Source organism: Colletotrichum fructicola (genome assembly GCF_000319635.2).
Source record: "Colletotrichum fructicola Nara gc5 chromosome Unknown KSG_Nara_v1_contig08, whole genome shotgun sequence".
Taxonomy (NCBI): domain Eukaryota; kingdom Fungi; phylum Ascomycota; class Sordariomycetes; order Glomerellales; family Glomerellaceae; genus Colletotrichum; species Colletotrichum fructicola.
This window is the reverse complement of record NW_027094058.1, coordinates 4,169,350-4,186,702: the sequence shown is the minus strand read 5'-3', so window position 1 is coordinate 4,186,702 and position 17,353 is coordinate 4,169,350. Positions and strand designations below refer to the sequence as shown.

At 51.8% G+C, this 17,353-nt stretch overlaps 5 protein-coding genes across 5 annotated transcripts; all 5 read right to left on the bottom strand.

The window, feature by feature from the left end:
• Window positions 1-762: 762 nt before the first annotated feature.
• CGGC5_v014246 (putative family 31 glucosidase ORF2) lies at window positions 763-2,754 on the bottom strand (the record flags this gene model as incomplete). Its single annotated transcript, XM_032027954.1, has 1 exon — window positions 763-2,754. The coding sequence occupies one exon, from the start codon at window positions 2,752-2,754 to the stop codon at window positions 763-765; it is 1,992 nt and encodes a 663-aa protein (XP_031875705.1).
• Window positions 2,755-8,468: 5,714 nt separating this feature from the next.
• BOA1-4 (Oxidoreductase BOA1) lies at window positions 8,469-10,327 on the bottom strand (the record flags this gene model as incomplete). Its single annotated transcript, XM_032023596.2, has 4 exons — window positions 8,469-8,529; window positions 8,604-9,378; window positions 9,430-10,171; window positions 10,223-10,327. The coding sequence occupies 4 exons, from the start codon at window positions 10,325-10,327 to the stop codon at window positions 8,469-8,471; spliced, it is 1,683 nt and encodes a 560-aa protein (XP_031879738.2).
• Window positions 10,328-11,040: 713 nt separating this feature from the next.
• Window positions 11,041-11,877, bottom strand: fabG-5 (3-oxoacyl-[acyl-carrier-protein] reductase FabG; the record flags this gene model as incomplete). The annotated part of the gene is made up of 1 exon (XM_032023595.1): window positions 11,041-11,877. The coding sequence occupies one exon, from the start codon at window positions 11,875-11,877 to the stop codon at window positions 11,041-11,043; it is 837 nt and encodes a 278-aa protein (XP_031879739.1).
• A 927-nt stretch (window positions 11,878-12,804) lies between these two features.
• On the bottom strand, window positions 12,805-14,481 carry otemo-0 (2-oxo-Delta(3)-4,5,5-trimethylcyclopentenylacetyl-CoA monooxygenase; the record flags this gene model as incomplete). Its single annotated transcript, XM_032023593.1, has 1 exon — window positions 12,805-14,481. One exon carries the CDS (start codon window positions 14,479-14,481, stop codon window positions 12,805-12,807), a length of 1,677 nt encoding a protein of 558 aa, XP_031879680.1.
• Window positions 14,482-15,338: 857 nt separating this feature from the next.
• Window positions 15,339-17,039, bottom strand: put4-0-1 (putative proline-specific permease put4; the record flags this gene model as incomplete). Its single annotated transcript, XM_032023592.1, has 1 exon — window positions 15,339-17,039. One exon carries the CDS (start codon window positions 17,037-17,039, stop codon window positions 15,339-15,341), a length of 1,701 nt encoding a protein of 566 aa, XP_031879679.1.
• Window positions 17,040-17,353: the final 314 nt, after the last annotated feature.

The window sequence follows — 17,353 nt, the reverse complement described above, 5'->3', positions numbered from 1 at the left end:
ATCATGCAATTCAACCTGGTTGCCACTGCGGCCTGAATCACGAGACTGTGGTGTTCTGGCCGGATGCCCAGTTGACTCTGGCTCAAGGTCACGATGGGAAGAAATATTTCGAGAACCGTGTTTGACCCACAGAGATTGTGACTCCGGGTCGGATAGAGGTACAATGCCTTCTTTTATATACAGACTCCCAGGCGTGTTGGGGTGGTATTATTGTGCAAAAGTCTAGACAAAAAGAACGTTCATACGAGCGACTTGGGCTGGTTGAGTTTTACTCTATGCATCCTGCCTTTGACTCGATCGCCGATGTTGGAATTGTTGAGATTTGCCTCACTTGATATCGTCGTAATAAGTGATGAGTTTTGCGATCCGGGCTGATACTTCTAGCTATTTAGGCGGACAACTACTTACCTTAAGCGCAATGATCTATATCATTTGAATAATTATGCTATTAGTATGATCCTTATCATCTTTACTTTTATTAATATCTTTATCTTCTCTATTTAAATCCCTCTTACTATCTGTAGTATCGTCCCTCTCGTCGTCGTCGTCGTCGCCCCTATCGTCGTCTATACCTACTACCCGCATCAAAACTCTAAATCATCTGTACTAGGCGTCCGCCATCACAAGGCATTTGGGGAGTACATTCTGTAGCGTCAGCTGTAAGTTGATCGCATGTCGAATTCATGCATTTTGAAGCGAAGGCCGACGGACAAATTTCAATTTCTCTCGATTTCAACGAATTGGTATGAGTGGAAGTAATCTCTACTCTCTCTTGAATACCGGCATCCAATCCAAGGGTGCGTCGACCTCGATCCACTGACCACCCTCGTATGCGTCTTCTTTGCCTTTCTGAAGCGACTTCCACCTGCCATCGATCTTGGGCAGGTAAACCTTGATACTCCTCTTATCGGCGTGCAATACAGGACAAATCAGGTACTTGTCACCGAACATGTACTGCTGACCAATGCTCCAAGTTTCTTTATCATCCGGGAACTCATAAAACAGAGTCCGCATGACAGGCGTTCCTTTCTCATGAGCTTGCTTCATCAAGGTCCTTGTGTAGTCTCTCAACTCCTCGCGAAGGAACATATACTTCTTGCAGATCTCATAGACCTCAGGTCCATATGACCATACTTCGTTCGGCGCACCACTGTGGCACTCAGCACCTCCGGTTGTACCATGCTGAGGCTGCTCTGGCTCGCGGCATCCATGAAGTCTGAACACTGGGCAGAATGCACCCCATTGGAACCAACGAACGAACAGTTCGCGGAACTTCTCATTGCGAGGGTCACCACCGTGGAAGCCTCCAATATCCGTGGTCCACCAAGGGATCCCGGAAAGACCCATGTGGAGGCCGGCTGCTACCTGGTTTCGCAGACTGCTCCACGAAGAAGCAATATCGCCACTCCAGACAAGTGCACCGTATTTTTGACTTCCCGCCCAAGCACAGCGGATCAAGTTGACGATATTCTGCTGACCTTCTGCCTCCATTCCTTCGTAGAATGCTCGCGCATACTCGACGGGATAGATATTGCCGACGGAAACATTGGATCCCGCATGATATCGATAGGTATCAAAGTCGTACACGGTGTACTCTGGTTCGGCCTCATCTAACCAGAAGACACGGATGCCCTTGTCATAGTAATTCTGTTTGGCCTTCTTCCAGACATAATCTCTCGCCTCTGGATTCGTGGCATCGAAATGCGTGGTGTCCCCTTGGAAGTTCATGGCGATACGAATGCCCCTATCAGACTGGATGAGATATCCCTTCTCGACCATCTCGTCCCAGTTCTCGGATTTATGGTCGACTGTCGGCCAAATCGAAATCATGAGCTCAATCTTGAGCTCTTGCAGCTCCTTGATCATAGCGTCTGGATCGGGCCAGTATGTTGGGTCGAACTTCCATTCGCCCTGCTTCGGCCAATGAAAGTAGTCGATCACGATGAGGTCGATCGGTAGCTCACGTCTTCTGTATTCTCGAGCAACCTCAAGAAGCTCCTCTTGAGTCTGATATCGCAACTTGCATTGCCAAAACCCTAGACCATACTCTGGCATCATTGGAACCTTTCCGGTGGCGTCGGCGTATGCCTCGACGATTTTGGAAGGTGAGTCTTCGGCCACAATCCAGTAATCTAGGGCCCTTGTGGATTTGGCCTCGAAACTCATAATGTTTCGTCCAAGAATAGCTCTTCCCACAGACGGGTTGTTCCAGAGAAATCCGTAGCCGAGCGATGACAATGCAAACGGAATACTGGCCTGGGAGTTGCGGTGGGCGAGTTCCAGATCGTGGCCCTTAATGTCGAAGAAACTCTGTTGATACTGACCCATTCCATAGATCTTCTCGTCCGGGTCGACGCTCTCAAATCTGGCGGTCAGGTGATAGTCATTGCTGTTAACAATCGCCATGAACTCGCGAGCCTCAACATCAAGGGCACTGCACTTGGGGTCCAGGACATCCCGACGATGCCTTGAGTACTCCTCGAGAATCAGTTCCCCTTTGTCATTCCACATTAAAAGCTTTCCACCTGTTGTGATGGTTGCCTTGATCTTGCCGTTGGTGATGGTGCCACCCTGCTCATCGAAGGTAATCTTGACATCGGTATCTTCTGGTTTCAGCAGAGCCCAGTCCTCCGTAGGCATCTCACGGGCTTTGGTGGCTCGAACTCGGAATGCGTTGGGGCCCCATGGTTCAACCCAAACCTTTTCAGCATCGTAGGCGTAAACCAGCTTTCCCTCTGTCTTTGGGAAGGGCATTTTGACGTTCTTGGAGGGGGTTGATTCTTGAATTCAGTGATCAGTGAAGATGTCGCCAAACAGTCGTTGACGAAGAATGTTGGCGGACGAACAGAGCAATCCGTGAGGGGTAATCGGCGGTACGTCAAAGGTTTCTCAGTTTTGTACTACCATGCGCCTGCGTCCCGCGTGCGGAGTTGCTCCTGTTGCCATGGCTCGATGGATGGAGATCGCAGGATAAAAACGATGCCACGAACAGCGGCATATGACACTTGCTGCGCAGAATTGACCACTCGGATGTCGCGAAAGCCGCAGTGCCCACCGGCGGCGTTTGTGATGCCCCGCAGCTGCCGAACGAATGATTCGAGATGAGGGGCAGATGGGGGGAAATTGGCGAGGACCACGATGTCGGCCGAGATCCACCCCCGCGGACGTGGACTCGGGTAAAGTTACGAACCATCCCCGAAAACAGCTAAGACTTTTGCCTGAATTGAAGTGGGATACTTGTCGGAAAGTTAATGTGCGTTCAGTGGTGATGAAACACCGATATGCTGCTTAATGAGCCAACAGGGAAGAGCTTCTAGCTGATGTTAAATCCCCAGAACGTCGCGCAGGCCATGTCGTCGGTATGAGCGGGAGCAATCTGCAACGACACAGCTGAATGTTTTTTTCTCATAAGCTAGGTTCATTCACTATTTCCAGCATCTTTCCATGAACTCTTTGAAGCCCAGCACCGGGACGTCCGGGAACACTTGGTTCAGCATGTTGTCAGGATTGGCCAGTCCCTCCTCTAAGTCATAGAAGCCCTGAATGAAGCCGATGTTCCACACACACAGCACCGCATCCGAAATTCCCTTTGGAAACGCCATGTATCGCCGCTTGTTCCCGGTGAGCTCCGTTATGATACCTTTTTTGAGGTCGTAGAGAGACTCGATCTTGACGTCGAACGTTTTGCCTGTTATCATCCTGCGTCAGACTTTGCAACTGTTTGTTTGTTTGTTTGTTTGTTTGATATTTAACGCCGTGGCGGCAAGGGCGCAGCCGCCCTTGCGGCAGACCTCCCGAAGGGTATGTGGCGTGGAGGGCCGCAGGCTCTAGCTATATACTCTGTAGTACACGTCTCTTCCTAGCGTCCTCCAGATCTTGCCCGAGGGCCAATATGTGTTCTATCCATCCCTAGTTCCCACTGGTGCCCTAGTTCCGTTATAGCAATCTGCTGTCCTGGTGACTATAGGTAGTCTGTTGTTTTTGAGAGGATAGGTTAAGTCCTATCTCTTAGTAACGCGGGCAGATCTTCTGGAAGAAGTCTGTCACGTCAAGGAAGGCCTGGAAGCCTTCAGAGTCGATAAGTAGACCCTTAAAGTAGCGCTCTAGGGAGCCTATAGGTCCTAGAGGCTCCCTTCGGCTATAAGGGTAGAGGATAGGCCACCGTTGCCTCCTCACTAGGGTCTTACGGCAGTAGACCAGGTGGTCTGCCTCTTTAGCCTCCCCACAGGAGCAGGTGAGCAATGCCTCTGTGTGATTAAAGCGTTGATGATACTGTTCAAAGTCTCCGTGGCCTGATCGTGCTGCCAGGAGATAGTGAAGGGTAGCTCTTGGTAGAGCTAGTTCAGGAGGGCAGCCAAGGGTGGCCTTAAGCCCCAGCTGGGTATAACGGGGGGGTGCTTCTTGCTTCCACCATTTCCTATGCTGGTGTTGTTCGCGTTCTTTGGCCAGTCGCTTAATCCCTGATAGGGTAGCTAGGAGGCCTCTTGGGGCTGGCAGTGTTGTGCCCTCCTTAGCTAGGCTGTCAGCCTCTTCGTTTCCTTTTATCCCTTGGTGCCCTGGGCACCAATGGGTCTGTATGTTCTGTATCCTTGCTATCTCCTGGATCTCCAGGAAGGCCGCTTGTGAGGAGTCTGGAGCTATGCCTCGGATCCCCTGAATGACGCTGGTGTTATCAATGCAGATATGTATAGGCTGGCCTTGGGAAGTAAGGAGGGCCCTTTGGAGCCCTGCCCTCGCCCCCTCTGCCTCGCCGTCAAACACTTCTGCAATGTTAAGGCGGCCGCACCCTTGGGCTATCCGTTTGTTGCTGCGGTAGATAACGAAGCCGAAACCTGTAGCCCCATTAGGGGCTTTAGAGCCGTCTGAGTAGATAATTGTATGGTTGTCTGGCACAGTCTTAATCCAGTCCTGAAACGCTTTAGCTGCTTTCTCTTTATCCTGGCCAGCTGTAGGGTCTTGTGATCCTGAGAGGTGCTGTGGCTGTAGGAGCAACGGCCTTGGGCACTTAGGTAGGAGGGCTGCTGTTCTTTGAAGCCTTGTTTGCCGCCGCCCTAGCTGGGAAAGCCTTGGGACTAGGGGGTGCTGTTGGTCAACCTTCTGTAGGCGTGTAGCGAAGCGTAGGCGTACTGCTTCGAGAGCTACTTTTGCGGTAGGCAGGCCAGAGTCTCGGAGGAGGCTGCTGGTTGGCGTGGTCCTCCAGACAGGTAGGATAGCCCTTGCTGCTACTGTTATAACCTTCTCTACCCTCTTAACCAGGCCCTTTTGCCTTGTGCTAACTGTAGCTATCTGGTTATCAGCGCTACTGCTAGTAGTAGTAGTGCTGCTGTTCCTAGCTGGTCTCTTTAACCCTGCATACCAGGTCTCAGCTCCATATAGGGCTATTGGGAGGACACAGGCAATGACAGCTTGGCGAGCAGCAGCGGCAGGGAGCCCCCCTTTGGTGTTGGATAAGTGCCGCAGGAACTGGGCCACTTTCTTTGCTGCTGCCACCTTTATATCGACGTGGTGCCGGAAGGTGAGTTTCTTATCAAACCAGACCCCTAGCCATCGTATAGGTCTAGTTGAGGCCTTTATAGTCAGGTCCTTTGCCTGTATATCTAGTAGGTCCTTCCTCTGCTTATGTTTCCTACTAAAATGGACCGCCTCGCACTTAGCAGGGTCAAATGCTACCTTATTATCTGTACCCCAGTTGAGGATCTGAGTGACCTCCTGGCTGAGGGCTGTAGCATTTTCCTCTAGAGAGGGGCTAGTCGCTAGGAGGCCGATATCATCTGCATAGCCAAACCGTAGCTTCTGGTTATCCGCCAGGATATCAGCTATATAGAGCAGAAAAAGAATAGGGGATAGCGGAGAGCCCTGAGGGAGCCCACAGGACAGAGGGAAGTCCTCTGTAGTAGTTTCCTCTAGCCTGACTCGGGCGGTCCGGCTGGAGGCGAAGGTAAATATCAGCCTAATCAGACTACTAGGCCAGCCCTGCTGTCGTAGCCTGAGGATAAGCCGGTTTCGTAGCACGGAGTCAAATGCCCCCTTAACGTCCATTGTCGCCAGGGTAGCAGTAAGCCCTAGATCCAGAGCCCTTTCGATCTCGTGGGTTAGGCAGGTTGTCAGATCGACTGCAGCCCTCCCTGGTAATGCCCCAACCTGCTGTGGGCTGGCTATCCCTTCTAGAATAGTAAGATATGCCATCCTCTTTGCTATCAGCCGCTCTAAACCCTTGCCTAAGCAGGATAGGAGGGCTATTGGACGCCAGGATCCAGTCTTTGAGAGGTCTGTTTTCCCTGGCTTCTGGATCATAACCACCTCTGCTTTACGGAAGGTCCTAGGGAAGTAGCCTGTTTGGACACAGGTCTGAAAGAGCTGCTGTATAGGAACACCTATCAGGCCCCAAATGGATTGTAGCAACTTTGTAGTAATCCCGTCAATCCCAGGGGTTGTAGCCTTTGTGAGAGTTGCCTGGCGTACTTCCTCAATGCTGACTATCTGTTGCCAGGGTATTAGACGCCTTGGGACTATAGGAGCAGCAAATGGGTTCCCAGGTAGGTCGTCTGTAGCGTCAAATCTCTCTAGTAGGGCCTTCCGCAAGGCTTGGGCTTTATCGTAGCTGTTGTTGATGGCCTGTCCATCCACTAGTAGAGGTGGGGCCTTGATAGCTAGGCCAGACTTACGCCAGCTTAGTATCTGGTATAGGTTCTGGCTAGATCTAGCCCCCTCAATCTTAGCAGCCCAGTAGGCACATTTTGCCTTCCTGACTGTGGTCAGAAAGGCCTTCTGCTCCTCTAGGATAGGCGGTGGTATTACTAGCCCAGGCTCTTGGATTTGTCGACGCCTTGCCTTAACAGCTGCTTGGTGGGCCTCTGAACACTCCTCTGTCCACCAGGGGGCTCCCCTACCCTGGCTAGTCCGTCTCTTCCCTACCGCCTGGATAGCTGTAGAAAGGAGGCTGACTAGTTGGGTAGCTAGGGAGTCTATTTCTGCCGGAGTAGGTGTATCCCCTAAGGTAGGCAGGGCTGGGATCCCTGCGCTTACTAGGTCGGCTAGCCGGAGGAGGGATGAGTCTGAGACTGTAGGGAGGCTTGTCTGGCACCTCTGTTCCTGGGTTTTTATAGGCATAGTTGTTGTGATAGCTTGGTGATCAGCCCCTGGATGTAGGTGTGGGCTGACATGGGCCTCTGCAAAGGGAATATTTGAGAAGGTGAGGTCTAGTACATGCCCATGGGTATGGGTTGGAGCCCCAGCTTCCCCAATGAACTCAAGATTATAGCCTTCAGCCCACTCTGCAATATCGTCCCCTCGGTTCCGGCTTTGGGAGCTGGGTTCCCAAGAAGAGTGGCGGGCATTAAGATCCCCAGCAATAAGGGCTCTCTCTGGTGGTTGATATCTTAGGAGGGTATTTGTTGTGTGGTTTGTGGGTTCACCTGGTGGCCTATAGACGTTTATAATAGTAACGTCGCCAGCTTTAATCCATAAGATATCCCTTGATTGGGTAGGTCTTTGTTGCTGTATGCGTAACCTTAGACTTTTGCGTGTGTAGGTCATGACCCTAGGCCTTGTGTCTCTGCTGTTCCAGAAGTCAACTGGCACATAAGAGTTATAGCCTGGGTGTGTATTAATTTGCATCTTATCTCTAAAGCCTGTCCAGGGTTCCTGGATCAGTACTATATCGATCTGGTCTGCCCAGCAGAGCTCCAGGAGAGCTGTATGAGCTGGGCTTATCTTCCCCACGTTACACTGGGCGACCCGTAGTACCCGTGGGGAAGCCGGCCTGAGCCTACTGCTCTGAGTCGAGGTCGAGGTGGGTGTAGGCATTAATAACGTTGTAGTCAGGTTTCTGTGTTACCCTCTGGCTTCTGCTGCTGCTTGGAAGCGGGCGGATAGGGCGGTTAGTAAGGGGGAGGGCTTCAGAGTCTTCAGCCTCATCCTCATCCATACTGCTGCTGCTTCCAGTTATGCTAGCAGTATCTGCAACAACAATTGAGTCTTGTGTAGGTGTGAGGGGTCGAGGGCGCTTAGATGTAGCGCCTGGCCTGGCCTCTGCTTGCTGTGTGCTGCCCAGGGAGCAGGTCTGGCTAGCTAGGAGGTCATCTGAGGCCTTGCCTCCAACCTTCCGGATCCCTCGCAGTTCCTTATAGGTGGGTATGACAAGTTTTCCGTTAACTAGTAGCGGTCTGGCTGGGCAGTTAGTGTGGCTTGCTGGGAAGGGCCCATAGCAGTTAGCACACTTGGGCCTGGCTAGGCATGGCCCAGCCTCATGAGTACCTAACGGCTTGCTGCAGTTCTCGCAGAGAGCTTGCCTGGTACAAAAGCGGTCTGAGTGAAAGCCTTGGCAGCCAGGGGAGTGTCGTTTGGGGGTACGCTTCCTTGGGGGAAGCAGACGGGCTGGGCCTGACTGGCCGAATAGGCGGAAGCCTTCCTTGACCTCTTGAGGGAGGGCGATGATGAGGCTTTGCGTAGCTGTAGCCAGGTTAGGGCTATCTCGGGTTGGGCGCCAGGAGAGGAGTCTTTGCTTTGTCCTTAGAAGGACCTCCTCCTCTATTTCAGATTCAATACCCACCTTACTTCCATCCAGGCTTGTGAAGTACAGGGGGCAAAAAGGGATGGAATACTGGTACCATCTAGTAGGCACTTCTACCTTCTCAGCTGTGAGACAGTTCTTAATCTCAGGGGCCCTCTGCAGGAGTAGGGCTTGAATCTCCTTGTTCTGGGGTCTCAGTGAGAAGCCAGTAGCAGTATGGCGAACCTCAACTAGGTCTTGTGGTTGTAGGTTAAGCTCTTTTGTGACTACCATTTTTACTGAATGAGGGGCCAGAGATCTAGACGTAGGGATATGTTCTGCAGGGAGCCGAACCAGTAGGCGGAGATCCTGGGTCTGTTTTGGCTTGTTTGCGTAGTTGGTGGGCTGCCGGCCTGTTGTTCGGCTCGGCCGGGGGCCGGGGCCGGGGCCGGAGAGGGGTCCACCTGCAGTGGAGCCTCCGACGGCCTGGGCGTACGTTTTTCCGGGCCCGGGGGTAGGGGTGGGTCCAGAGATTTCTGCGGTTGCAAATCTGGTAAAGGAGTCGATAAGGTCCTGGGCTGTAGCCTTCAGGCGTGCTGGAGCCGTCCCAATGAGGGCATCTAGGCCTTTTGCGAGGAGGTTCAGGGCCTCATCTCGGAGGGCCCGGCCTTCCCGGGCTTGCTGAAGGGCGGCAGTGGCCGGTTGTGGCCCTCTTCCCAGGGGCCAGATAGGGGGGGGCGTGAGGCCCCTCGGACGTGGGGGTAGGGAGGTAGGGGGGGGAGGGGTCTTCGGCAGGTTATGTATAGAGGATATGAGGCCGTTGGGGCCCTGCGAGGGGCCCGCGGCTGGCTGTGAGGCCATCGCGGGCGAGGGTTCTGGTCGTGGGGCTGGGTTTGGTGGTGTTAGTGTTAGGGTGGCGGGCCCAGCGCAGCACTAACAGTGGGTGCTGGTGGGGTGGTATGTAGGAGGGAAGTCGCAGACTTTGCAACTGCTGTAAGACGGAATCATCGTACCGCGAGCCTCCTCCGCGATTTCCAAAGCTTGGTTCCAAGTCAGAGTATCTCCAATAATCAACGCTTTCTTGGGCCAGCGAGGCAGGTCGAGACTCGCTGCCACGAACCTGCCGATCGTCTCTGAATGGGTGAGCGTCACGGGCGAGTTGCCGTCGGTCGGAATTGCTGCTTGGCAATTTTCCACGTCTAGCACAACTGCTAATGGAAGTACGGGGCAGGGTACAGCGGGATATCCATAGTAGTCCATCAGGAATCCGGATATAAATCTAGTATATTCCATCTGGGTGGACTTCAACTTTTCGAGGGTCTCCACTTTGTACTCGGCAGCTTTGTACATCTGAGACCCGGGGACGGGAAAAGGATATCCTCTGGTACGGAAGTTAGTCATTAGATACTCCTGTTCGGAGTCGAATAACACATGCTGGGTTACGCCTTGAACGTAGTCGAGGGCGAACTCGCTGGGTGCAAATCGCCGGACAGTTGTCGAACGAGAAGCTCCTTCAATCAGGTTCATCTGCGCACGATACGAGTCTTCGAACACGATCCCAATGGCTGATATGATAACCTCGATGTTGTTGCTTTCCAGGAGACCGGTGATCTGAGAAACGTTACTATAGTCAACTGTCAAGCACCCAACACCAATGGTCTGCTCGGAGATGCTCAGAGACTGTGTGACAATGTTAATGCATATTCACGATGAAAGCCTTCATCGACTTACTCTCCGTGAAAGTACGAACACGTCGTGTTTCCCACTTCGAGCAACGGCCTTCGTGATCACACGGCCTAGGCCTCCAGAACCTCCGGCAATCGCAACTCGTACCATGACTGTTAAATTTCGATTGGGTTTGTGGGAACAATGATTATCTACTTATTTTCTTCTTGTGAATCAAATTGCCCAACACTTATATGTTGCCTGAACCTCGGCTCCATGACTTCAATCTAGGGGCAATGGAATTCGAACTCGATGCATCTCGGTAAGATGTGGGGCCTCTCCCGGCCCTGGGCACGTCAATGCCATCATCTCCTACTGACGAATCATATCAAGTATTATCGGGCGTAGGTATGTTTTTTTGCTTTGACATCTCCCGTCAAAACGTAAGTTTTAAGCTCAGAGACAAACATCGGAAGGTGGCGCCACATGCCGAAAACTCAATTACGGTTCGGACCTCTGAAGTTGTAAGCCTGTGTAAGTGAACAATGCTTGAGAATGATCGGGTTTGACTAAAAACCCGCACGATTCAACGTTGGTCAATACGAAAGCTGGAGTAGATATAAGATTTTGGGTTTAACTAGAGCCTTGATCGGACTCACATCTCGTCACTGAACCTTCCTGGATGAATGTCAACGATGGCATCCACAAATACGGCTGTCGACATACTCCGAAAGCAATTTTCAATCGGCAAATCGGCAAGAATCCAGCAGGGAAAAACCCCAATTCAAAAGCATAGAAGGTATTATTCGGGAAGTTGTATAACACAGAAACCTCTCAAGACCCGAGCGCAGCGTTCCATCTTTTCCAAGGATGTGAAACGAACACTACCTCGATGTGTAGCCTCCATCAACCATCAACGCAGACCCGGTAACAAAGGAACTCCGACCTCCGGCAAGATACAAGACTCCGTCCGCGATCTCCTTTGCGTGGCCCATCCTCTGCATCGGCACCGCACTAGCCACTCTCTCCTCCATAGCCTTCAATACCTCAGGGTTCTTTGTTGTCATGGGAGTTTCCGTGTATCCAGGGCAAATGGCATTGATACGCAGGCCATCTTTAGCGTAATCTTCAGATGCGGTGCGGGTAAGACCAATGACTGCATGCTTTGTTGTCGTGTACGCAGTCGACAGGGTGATGCCAACCACACCCTGAATAGATCCAAAGTTGACGATAGAGCCACGCTGGAGGGGTCTGCCATCAATAGTAGAAAGAATTGGCTCTTGCTTAAGCATAATCTGCGCGGCTGCTCGAAGGACGTAAAATGTGCCGTTGATATTCACGTCAAGAACTCGCTGCCAGTCCTCTGTTTTGGCGAATGCAGCACCACCAGCATGCTTGATCGCAATACCAGCGGCGTTGACGACGTAATCTAGTCTGCCAAATTTGGCAGCTGCATCGTTGACAACGCGGGTGATCTCCGCTTCGTCGGCGATGTTGACAGGGTATGTAAGAATTTGAATTGACTTTGCGCTGCCGTTTGCTCCGGTTTGTTGCTTCTTGCTGACTTGCTCCTCAATTTCAGCCTTGACAGTAGCAAGTGCGTCAGCATTGAGATCAAGAAGCGCGACGCCAGCGGATCCTTCTTGGGCAAAGGCGTTAGCGGATGCTCTCCCAATGCCGGAGGCAGCTCCCGTAACCAAGGCGAAGCCAGGAACGTCCATTTCGTTTTCAAGGTTTTAGAGAGAATGAGAAGACAAATGTGCGGAGTATCGAGACGTAGGTATTGATGCGGTGGCTTTCAGGTTGATGGCACAGTCGAAGATTCAGATGGAGACACATGCTACGATGTCGTGTTGCGTATAACACTCTATCTACAATTAAATACTCTGGCATCGTGAACTTGCCCTGGATTCCTTTCTACATCTAGAAAGCCACTTGGAGTAGCTTTCCATTGACTTACTGCCCCTCCATGGAAGGACTTTCCTGATTGAAATGAAGAGCGCTCGCCCCCACATTCGGTTTTAGATCCCCGCCCGTTGCGTCTTGCGCGGGGTCGCCTACGGCCATCCCGCCCTACCCGCGTTGTCACGCGTCAACCATGCTTATCAGCAGGACAAGTATGACACCCGGAAGCGGGGCTCTATTTTGCATCGCTGCGGGGTTGGGTCATGATAGAGACCTTGAGGCGAATGTGATAAGGATCAGCCAGCAAATCGATGCACCTTATCACCTATTGGAGAGGTCGTGTTACACGGGAAAGTGACAGCCGTCACAAATGCAGTGGAGGCCGAAATCGGAGAGATGGCATTTCTTCCGCGGGTAACAAGAATCCAAAACCGAGGAGGCGCATTCAGGGCGAGGTCAAAATGGATAGGTACTCCCCTTGGCGTATCAAAGGAGCAGATCTAGGCGATGCATTCGATGCCACACCCCGACTCATCATTGTCAACCAGGGGTGATGTTCTTCCCCAATGGCTACACGAGTGGTCATCTGGTCAACTTGTGTATGGTCGTCACAAAAGCGGTATCAAAAAGACGAAATTGGCGAGATTTGGGTAAGATCATGTCATCACTTCAAGATTGAAGGTTGTACGAGTGGCAATGTGAATGAAAATGAGCATAATGAAATAATTGGCGCTATCTCAATTCTAAGCCAAGACTAAACCCTTATATCCAGCTTCTTTAACTTCCCTGCATCTTCTCTGGAACTCTTGTGCTGAACCGCCGTATCTTACCACGCTTCGAACCTGCTTGCCCCTAATGTTGGTGTTGACACCGGTCATCCAACTGTCAACCTCATTGACCAAAGAGCCCTTGCTGCATTCAAAGACGTGCTCCGTCCATCCATCTGCGGCCTCTTCCGTAGCCTCAGCATACGTGTAACCCTTCTCCCTGCAGTACTTCAAGAGATCCACAACTACCTGCACGGCATGCTCAATGTTTCGCGTAGCGTTACCGAACGGCTGATGCGGGCCGAGAACCATGAACATGTTGGGCATGGAAGGGACCGTCATGCCAAGATAGGTATAGGGCCTGTTGTCAACCCAGACAGCCTTATCGCCTTTGGGTGTTCCGCTAGGTGCGATCAATGGACGACCGTCCTTGCCTTGCCAATCAATCGCACTGAAAGAGCCAGTGATGGCATCAAATCCGGTCGCATAAATGAGAATATCAAGCTCATGCTCTTTGCCATCCGACGTCACGATGCCCTTTGAGGTAACTTCGGCGACTGGTGTCTTCTTCAAGTCGATAAGATGAACGTTGTCTTGGTTAAAGGCCTCGAAGTAACCACTCTCGAGCGGCACTCTCTTGGTACCAAAACCGTAGGTCTTGGGTATCAGGCTCTCTGCAACCTCGGGATCGTTGACTCTTTGGCGTATCTTGTCGGCGATGAACTTGGAGTACATCTCGTTGGCTTGACGGTCCGTATATGCATCGCTAAACACGCCCTGCCACTTGCCAAAGCCTGGCTCGTTGTAGAGCTTCTCCCAAAGAGCCAGACGCTCCTCGTCTGAGACCTCCATAGTCTTGCGGGTATCAGCCATATGCATGAAGCCGGACGGAGTAGAGCGGCAGATCTTGAAGATATCATCGTAGCTGTTCTTCAACTCTTCCATCTTCTCTTCGGAGATTTCATAGTTGCGAAGAGGCACGGTCCAGGTCGCCGAGCGCTGGAACACGTTGAGAGACTTGATGCTGGGCTCCTTCGACAGGGCGGTGATGGTCTGGATACCCGTTGCGCCAGTACCAATGACACCGACGCGCTTGCCAGCAAAGTCGCGGCTCAAGCTTAGGTCCTCTGGCCACCTAGAAGTGTGGAAAGACTGGCCTTTGAAGTTCTCAATGCCGGGAATAGCAGGAAGCGATGGCGTGGAGAGGAAGCCGATGCAGCTCAAGAAAAAGGTGGTGACATATTGATTTCCATCCTGGTCGACAAATGTCCATGTACGATCGCTGTCACTCCAGCGTGCGGACTTAATAGTTGTGTTGAATTGGATGTGGCTGTACAAGTCGTTCTTCTCGGCGAAGCGACGGATGTACTTGTGTGTCTCGGGTTGGGGAGAGAAGGCCTCCTTCCAGTGCCACTCCTGCAAAAGCTCCTTGTCAAAAGAGTACCCGTAAGACACGGACTCGCAGTCAAAGCGGCATCCGGGATACCGGTTCCAGAACCAGGTGCCGCCGACGTCCGCGCCGTTATCGAGAACTTGGACACGGCAATCGGGCATCTGCTTGCGGATATGGTGGAGACTTGCAAGGCCAGAGAGACCAGAGCCGATGATGAGGACATCAAAGGTCTTCTTGATTGGTGTCGGAATGGAACCCATGTCTGCGACTATGCAAAAGATATGGGGAAGATGTCGGGGTCTAGAGACTGTAAGAGACAGACTCAATTGGAGTTGTAAGACAGGTTAGCAAGTAAAAGGGTTGTTGGCTGTGTGTTTGAAGTTCAGGACTTGTCTAAATAGCTGTTCAACGACATTTTCACGCACCGAGATGTAGTCACCAAGATCATGTCAGATATTCTGCTGCTGAGAAGGTCTCTGCACAACTTTCCCATCGCAGTATCCTGATGCATCCATGGCATACAAACAGCTGATCGATCGAGTGGGGCCTATCGCGGGAGGCGACTTAGGTCGAGGGGATAACTTTCCATCTCTAGAATTAGCAGGCGGCGATAAGAATAGTCGCCGATCTGGACCCTCCCCCGCATTGCCTTTAAATTGCCTAATCAATTCCACCACTGATAGAAAGATATCAAGTATCACATATCTCAAACTTTGTCGGAACATCACTGGAGGGCCAGAGCTGCACACCTTCTCCATGATAGGGATTTTAGTCGCGGAAGACCACCCATGATTCGTCAGGTGAGCATGCGTACTGCAGGCGCTGGCATGTAGCTGGCTGACCACCATACTTCGGATACGTTCCAAATTAGACCGCGGTTATCGAGTCAATTGGCAAGTCACAGAACAGGCACGACAGTGTTATACGTTCAGTCACAATGCATGCAATTCCTGACAACAACGAGCTGGAATTTGAGGTCTCTACCTAAGAGATTTCCCTTGCACATGAGACGCAGCTTGGTTAACCTTGGGCAGTAGCTAGATAAACGTGTATTGATCTGGGTAGCGACGCTAAACTTTCTCGTGACATTGGGATGTCCTCCCTTTGAGTGCTTCACTCATCCCCAAATCGCTGACACCATGCGCCAAGCCTTGTTGGCTGCACCCGCCTTCTCTTCCTTTTCTTTCTCCAAGTTGGTCCACCACTCAGCTTCAGCCTCGACCTCCCTGAGATCCGATGTGAGATCAACGGTCTCGGGGGCATACAGCCACGGGTCATTCTTGCCAACGGTAAGCTTGTGGCCGAGGTAGATGACAATGAAGAGCGGAATTCCAATGTAAGCCGTCAAAAAGCTAGATGCCGAGAACCTGCCGGGGTAGAAGACGGTGAAGCCATTGGCCAAGAGCAGGAAAGTAAAGCAGGCCATAGAGATGTACGCCCCGTACGGCTGGCACCATGACTGGTAAGGAACCTTGATGCCTTGGACATTGCAAGCCTTGCGGAAGCGAAGGAAGATGAGACCGCAGAAAATCCAGGATGTATAGCCAGCGGTGTTTGTCAGACTGACGAACCAGTTGAACACGACTCCGGCATCTGAAGAAACGCTCAGGTATGCCAGCAAGGTGAAGCAGCTAGCAGCAATGACAGCGTAGATGGGGAGTCCGTAGCTGTTGCATCGAGCGAAGATCTTCGGGGCGTTGCCTGCAACAGCAAGCGAGTACAAAGACCGACTCGCCATGTACAGATAGGAGTTACCAGCAGACCACGCGCTCGTCAGGATTCCTGCATTCACAACGGAGGGAAGTCCGTTGATTCCTGCATTCCTGATAGCAATAACCCAAGGCGATGCGTCGGCGTTGCCGGCTCCAGACGTCAGGCCCTCGGAGTTGGAGTTGCAAATAGCACCAATTGCTAGGGACCCCAGGAGGTAGAAAATGATAAGTCGGTAGAAGAACCTCCGGCTCGCAATAGGAAGATTCTTCCGAGGGTTCTGCATCTCTCCGCCGGTAATTATAATGAGCTCTGGGCTGAAGTAGAAAGAGAAGCCGGAAAACACCCATCCATAGAGGAACGCAGTGAAACGGCCACCAGAGCCCGTGATGATGTATTCTTTCGTTGCTCCCGGATCAACCCAGTAGTAGAATCCCAGACGCTGGCCGCTGGGGCCTCCTCCGAGAATCAGAACCACTGATAAAAGCAACAGGCCAATAAAGAGGATGATTTTCAGGCTGGCAAACCAGAATTCGGTCTCCGCATACACGGCCACCGGGGAAAAGTTGAGTCCAACGATGACAATCAACAAGAGCGTGAGCCACACAGCGTTAGAAACGTTATTCGGCCAGTAGTTTATAATAATTGATCCGACCGTGATTTCGTATGCGAGGATGATTCCGAAGGAGTAGAAGTAGAGCCAGCCGAGAGCAAATCCGAGAGATCTTGAGGCGTAACGGTTGCAGTAGTAGGACATGGAGCTGCCGGTAACAGGGAGGTATGTTCCAACTTCCATGACCGCCGTGACAACTCCATACACCAGGATAGATGTCAAAGCATACGCCAGGAAGAGGAACAAGGGGCCTCCTGCCGCAAGGACTTGGCCAGAACCGACAAAAAGACCAGTTCCGATACTGCCACCGATGGCAATCATCTGAGCATGTCGCGACTTGACATTTCTCTTCGTGCCTCCCTGGCCGACAAACTGTGATTCTCCCTGTGTATGGCTTTCGAGTCGGCCGAAGTCTTGAACTTTCTCATCGTTGGCATTGTCGTCAGAAGAGATGGCCTCCTTCGAGAAGGGGGACTTGTCGTGATCCAAAGCCATGTTGGTAATGTGGTAGTTGTGATATCAAAGATGCATTCGAGGCAATATTGGACGAACAATCATGTACAAAAATGAGATGATGTCTGATTATTCGGTGAACAGGCCACTTGGTTGCGAGGCATTCTCTCTTTAAACTTGCCACGGGCCATGCCAGCTTCAACCCAGCTGGAGGGCAACGACTGAGTCCTTGTCAAATGCCAAGATATCGCTCCCTACTTTCCAACGTACCCCTTAGCGTCATGTCAGAGTTGCCTTGAACGCGCCTGTCGACAAGATAAGTCCGACGAGCCCTGTTTGCAACCAGCCAGGGGCCG